Raw genomic sequence first — 6253 nt, forward strand, 5'->3', positions numbered from 1 at the left:
CCTTTTGCATATCCTGATTTGGACATGTACATAATTGCTCAAGCCATTGGGATGCCAATAGCGTCGCCTAAGGATTTGGTCATTATATCTGAAGATATATATCATGAGGTGATGCCAAATTTTTACATAATTATCTTTACAATTCTATATTTATTTGTTTGCATTCTTTTTTAATTGTTGATATTGTTGTATACAGGCTCCTTCTACAAGTAGGACCAAATCCCAACGACCAAAAGCTCCATCAACACAACAACCACGAGAAAGAAGACGACCACAAACTCCTCCAACACAATTAACCCACACTCCATTGGAACAATTAAAAAATATTGTATCTCATTGGGCTGATGGCGAGTGTGTCAATCTAGGCATAGAGTCTGAAGTTTTTGATCAGGATATGTCTTGCAGTTATATATTTAAGGATGATATGCTTCAGTTTGCTCGAAAGGAGAAGATTGGACAAGTAGTGGTCGTTAGATACATGAGGTATATATCTCACAAAGTTCGTTAATTTAATTTTCTAATTTGATTTATTCAATCATATAACAATTTTCATATTTTTGTATTAAGTTCATTTACAGATATGTAGTACAACAAGGTCACCAAAATAAGTTTTTTTTGTCAATCCTAATATTGTAGCCACTCAAGGGAGTTCGTTCGACGATCGTGTTCAAAATCTGTTCAGACGATGCAATGACATAAAATCAAAAGAACAAGTTATGCTTGTCCCTTGGAACCATGGGTAAGTTTAAAAAGTTGTCATTTTTCCGACCCATATCAATACTTTCTTTGTTTAACATTTGAGTTATAATTTTTTGGTTTTTCTTATGCAATGAACATTGGATGTTGCTTATTTTGGCACCATATGGATATCATGTTTATTGTTGTGATCCGATGAATTCAGATCTGAATAACCATGAGGAGATTGTATCAGTGATCGTCAGCACTTTTAATCTTTTTTTCTTTATGAATCTTCTTGATGTCGAGATCCTTGATACTCTACGCATTAAGCAACCTCAGGTAAGTAATTACAACTTAAATTTTTGAACTTTTATAATTATTAAGTAGAATAATATGCATGCATTTTTTAACAACACTACTACAAAATTGGGTTTTCCCGACACCCTACCACGACAGTCAACTCTGTTGACTGTCGTAATTGCTTAGCGGGACTCTACGCCGACAGTTAAAAACTATAGGCATAGAGACCAACGCCAACAGCTAATAACTGTCACCGTTGCTTTTGACTGTCGCTATTGACCCCAACGCCGACAGTTAATTCAATACGAATGCCGACAGTTAAAATGTGTCGCTATTGACCCTAACGCCGACAGTTAATTCCAGACCAATGCCGGCAGTTAAAATGTGTCGCTATTGACCCCAACGCCGACAGTTAATTCAAGACCAATGTCGACATTTAAAAGGTGTCGCTATTGACCCCAACGCCGACAGTTAATAAAAGTCCAATGCCGACAGTCATAAAATGTCGCCAAATTTCAAATAAAAAATCTCAAATTATAATTAATGAATAATATAATTTTAAAAATAAACTAAATTATGTAAATATATATTTATAAAATTATGTATTTATTAAAACCTTTTAAAACTATTTTTTTTATTTCTAAATTTTTCATATTATTAACTTTTGTATTTATAATAATTTTTGTATCAAAACTTAAATTTATTATTCTTTAACATATTTATAAAATTAACTATATTATTCTTTAACATATTTATAAAACTTGTATTAGCTACAAAAGAATTGTTTTATTAATTGGAAAAATATTGTAAAAAAATTAATGAATAGTATAATTTTAAAAATAAACTAAATTATGTAAATATATATTTATAAAAATGATGTATTTATTAAAAACTAGATTTGTTTTGTTTCTAAATTTTTCATATTATTAACTTTTGTATTTATAATAATTTTTATATCAAAATTTAAATTTATTACTCTTTAACATATTTATAAAATTAACTATCATTATTATCATTATTTATTGAGGAATAAATAATAAGAACTCTTTCAATTTATAAATGAAATTTATTAAGAATTGAAGATTTTACATTTAAATTGTCAGATTTAAAATAAATAAAAAATTGATCGCTCAATTATTATATTATTTATGAGAATAATATTAAAATATTTTTAATCTCAATAAAAATATAATTATATCATCTCATGGTGATAAATTAGTTTAAAATGCCATCTAATTGTTTTTTGGGATTTAAAAATGATTTAGATAAATATTTTTTTTAGCATATTTAGATAGAATATTTGTTTAACATAATTTTTTTTTACGTAAATTAACAAAAGAGAGTACCTAATAAAATAATTGATAAATAAATGAAATAATATATTAAATATCGGATTTTATTTAATTAAATAAGAAAATGGAGTTAAAAATACTAAATCCCTAAAATTGTATCACTATCCTAAATGAATCCCTAGAATCCCCTTCTCTCTCCTCTTTCTTCTTCCCAACCCGATACTCTTTCTTTTCTTCTCTAGCATTTCAGTTGCCCAGACCAGATGAGCCATCTCCAGCCACCACCCAATGACACGCACCCCACCACGTGCTTCCTTGGCCCCCGAAACCGCCAACCCGTGAAGCTCGCCTCCCCACTTGTCGGCCTCCGTCGTGACTGGCTCCTCAAAGTTCCGTTGCCGCTGTGAGTTTGGAGGATTTTTCTGGCCTCCACCGTGGACGATGAAGGCTCCTACTGGCGACGACGATGGCGAAGGCGACGGCGAAGCCTCCTGAGCTGGTGAAGTTCTCAGGCGTGGGTGGTGCTGCCATTCTCTTCATGGTAAGGTTGCACACATGCTATTTCCTTCTTGTTTCTTGATCTCGTACACTTTTTTAAATGCCCTGTTATATATATATATATTTATATCCTTGATAATTGGCCCAAACTCACGTTTATTATATATATAATTAGTTCACAGTGGCTGGGCATGACGGCGGGTGGGGGAGTCCCGGGTCTAGGCTCGATGGCGCAGGGGCTGGGCATTTTCTCAGTCCATTCCGTCGTCACTCAGGTATGGAGACTCTCAATCACTGCCCTCCATCTCTCAATCTCACTGCCCTCCCTCTCTCACTCGGGTCTCACTCTCTCAAGTATGGAGACTATTTATATTTTATAATTGCTATTCTGTTTTTTTTTTTAATTCATTGTTTTGTTTTGGTGAATATTGATCTATCAGATTTCATTGTGCTCTCTATTGTACTGACTGATTCTCTTTGATAAAAACAAGTCAATAAATAAATACATTATTATATGGTGTTTCTATTTTCTGGACTACATTTGCTATTAGATTTTCTCCTTTGCTATCAATAAATAAATACATTATTATATGGTTTTTCTATTTTCTGGACTACATTTTTGCTGGGTTGCATGAATCTGGACATAATCGCATCACTCAGCTTGATTGCATGACAAATAGTATTTGTTTAGCCTGCGCAAGTAGTGATGGATTTGGGTTTTTAGGACCCTAAAGTATACTTCTAAATAATTTACATATATTTACTTATTTTCTCATGTGTGGGATTTTTGTAAACTTCTTGTCAAATGCCTTTCTTTGCCTTGTAATATTCTTCTCTCCCTGTGTAGAATCTTTGACATGTTCTTTGGCACTCATGTACCACAAGGCTTAACTGGAATAATTTGTGCTATTTTATATTTAGGATATGTTCTATTTTGTTATCTAACGTGTTTCATGATTCACTCTTTCATATTCAGCCATTATGTCTGTTTCCTAAATTTACATTATGTATCTAATGAACCTCCCGTGCTTTTTTTTTTCCTGGCTAAATGAACCCCCTTTGAGAGTATTCAATTTTATTATTGTGATGTTACATGCTTGTGAACCATGTACTGTATTTAATGTAAGATATATAGTATGAAGCCGTGCTTTTTTTTCTTTCTCAAATATGGAGTTTTACTTTGTTTGCAAGCATATGTTCCTGGGATTCTGTTGCATTTTGGATCACAGCTTATGAGAAGATTCCTTTTCTTTTAATTCTTTTGAAGGAACTGGCACCTGAATCAGACCAAGTTCAACAAACTGCCCAAGACACTGGAGAGATTTTTACAGATTCGGGTGCTTCACAGGATGGCAAAAGTGCAGATAAAGGGAAAGAAAAGGATAAGGAGAAGAGTAAAGACCCTGAAAAAGAGAAAGGGAAAGAAAAAAATGCGGATAAGAAAGGAGACACTGAAAAAGAGAAATTAAAAAGTATCGAAGGGACAAATTTAGATGCCTTATTGCAGAGGCTTCCAGGTTGTGTGTGCAGTGATCTTATAGATCAATTGACAGTAAATATACTCCTGAGTCCCTGTTCTTTGTTACTATGAAATTCGACTACAATCATATGTCTTTAATCTTCTTTGTTGTTGGTTTTTTTTAATCTGTATTTGAAAAAAAAAAAAAGAGAAGAGAGAATTTTTTTGAAAAAAGAATTTTTTTTTTGCTTTGATATGTGAACTTCTACCTTGAAGATGTTACTAATTGTTGTAATATACATACAGGTAGATTTGTTACTTGAATTCAAAAGCAAGTCGAAAAAAGCTTGTGAGGGCATTGTTTAATGTTCCAAGGACTTCATTGGAACTGCTACCATACTATCCACGCATGGTTGCCACATTATCAACATGCATGAAAGATGTTTCTTCCATGCTCCGACAAATGTTAGAAGAGGAGTTTCATTTCTTAATTAATAAAAAGGTACGTTTTAAAATATATTTGTATGATGCTAAAACTTGAAGTGGATAATATTCTAAATTATTTTTTTATTATCATTTTGACGAGCAATCAAGATTTTCAATTGAATTATATTTTGTTGCAGGATCAAATGAACATTGAAACAAAGATTAGGAACATTAGGTTTATTGGAGAACTATGCAAGTTTAAAATCGCACCAGCTGGTCTTGTTTTTAGTTTGTTTGAAGGTAATGTCCTAGTTGCTGTATATATTTATTTCTGTTATATTTGTTTGAAGGTAAAATCGCACCAGATGGTCTTGTTTTTAGTTGGCCTTGTTTTCCTTTTATCTTTGTTTATATATATATATATATAAATAGTGTTAGGTTATTTGTATTTATAAGATATAATATTTAAAGTATAAAATTTGTATTTAGAAGATGTCATTAGATACTTTAGACACTTTCTCTTGATTTTGACAGCATAATCTTTTATGATGTTTGTGCTTATAATAATTGTTCTGTGTTTTTTTACCAATGAGGATGTTTTGTTTATTTTTTATTTTTTTGTGAATAAATTATAGTCTTACTATGTTTTGTGTTTGTTTTCATCAATTGTATTTATAGCTTCATATAGTGCTCAAAGTTTAACTAAATTATGGATATAAGTTATTAATTTTATTTTTTTTATTTGTAAAGTTTGATTTCAATTTGTTTGATGCTTGATGTATGATATTTTGGTTTACTCTTATGGAAAATTGCCTTGAATATTGCTTTTAACAGTTTTGGTTCAAAATGATAATTTGTTTTGTGCTTGTGCAGGAATTCATCACTTTGAAGAATGATTCTTTATTATTGTTTTCATAAGGAGATTGATTAACTTTGTAAGTTTGGGCTTTGGCTATAATCAAATATATTTTATGGAATATCTTTCTGTTTGATGCTCAATTATTTGGTTGTACTGCTTTGTTAGATCATAATTTGCTCTAGTTCAAAACTTTCAAAGTTTTGGAGACTTTTTGTTAAAAGAAATTGGATTTTGATTTTTTCCTTTTAGACATTATTGGTGTTTTTGAGAGTTATATTCTTATTTATGTATAGAGTAAGGAGACTTTGAGTGTTTTATATACTAATATGCATTAAAATACGACTTTGAGGATATTTAGTCCTGTTTATAAGGTCATTTGGTTTTCAAGAGAAAATAAAATCCAATATATGCATTAAAATGAGATAGATGTGAGTGAACTTATTAGTTAATAAATAATGTTTTGGAAATTTGCATAGACAATTACATGAGAAGTAGCAGTAGAAAGATTGTCTTGCAGCTCATCACAAGGCGATGAAGAATGTAAGAATGAGATGATATTGATATCCAAACTTCAACATAGAAATCCTATTAGGCTAGTTGGCTCACTCTTCCAGTTTTCTCTCTCTATGAATTTGGTTATATATATGGTTGTATATATATATATATAAATAAATATATGTTTTTTGTTGTATTAATTCTATTCTATTTTTTTGTATGAAAGGGGAAATTTTTCGGGTTTGT

General features: G+C 31.0%; 1 protein-coding gene across 1 annotated transcript; it reads left to right on the top strand.

Annotated features, from left to right (window-relative positions):
- The first annotated feature begins 2736 nt into the window (after positions 1 to 2736).
- LOC133785036 (regulator of nonsense transcripts UPF2-like) lies at positions 2737 to 4359 on the top strand. Its single transcript, XM_062224295.1, has 3 exons — positions 2737 to 2811; positions 2951 to 3043; positions 4036 to 4359. Exons 1-3 carry the CDS (start codon positions 2737 to 2739, stop codon positions 4357 to 4359), a joined length of 492 nt encoding a protein of 163 aa, XP_062080279.1.
- Positions 4360 to 6253: the final 1894 nt, after the last annotated feature.

Source organism: Humulus lupulus, chromosome 6 (assembly GCF_963169125.1).
Source record: "Humulus lupulus chromosome 6, drHumLupu1.1, whole genome shotgun sequence".
Taxonomy (NCBI): Eukaryota; Viridiplantae; Streptophyta; class Magnoliopsida; order Rosales; family Cannabaceae; genus Humulus; species Humulus lupulus.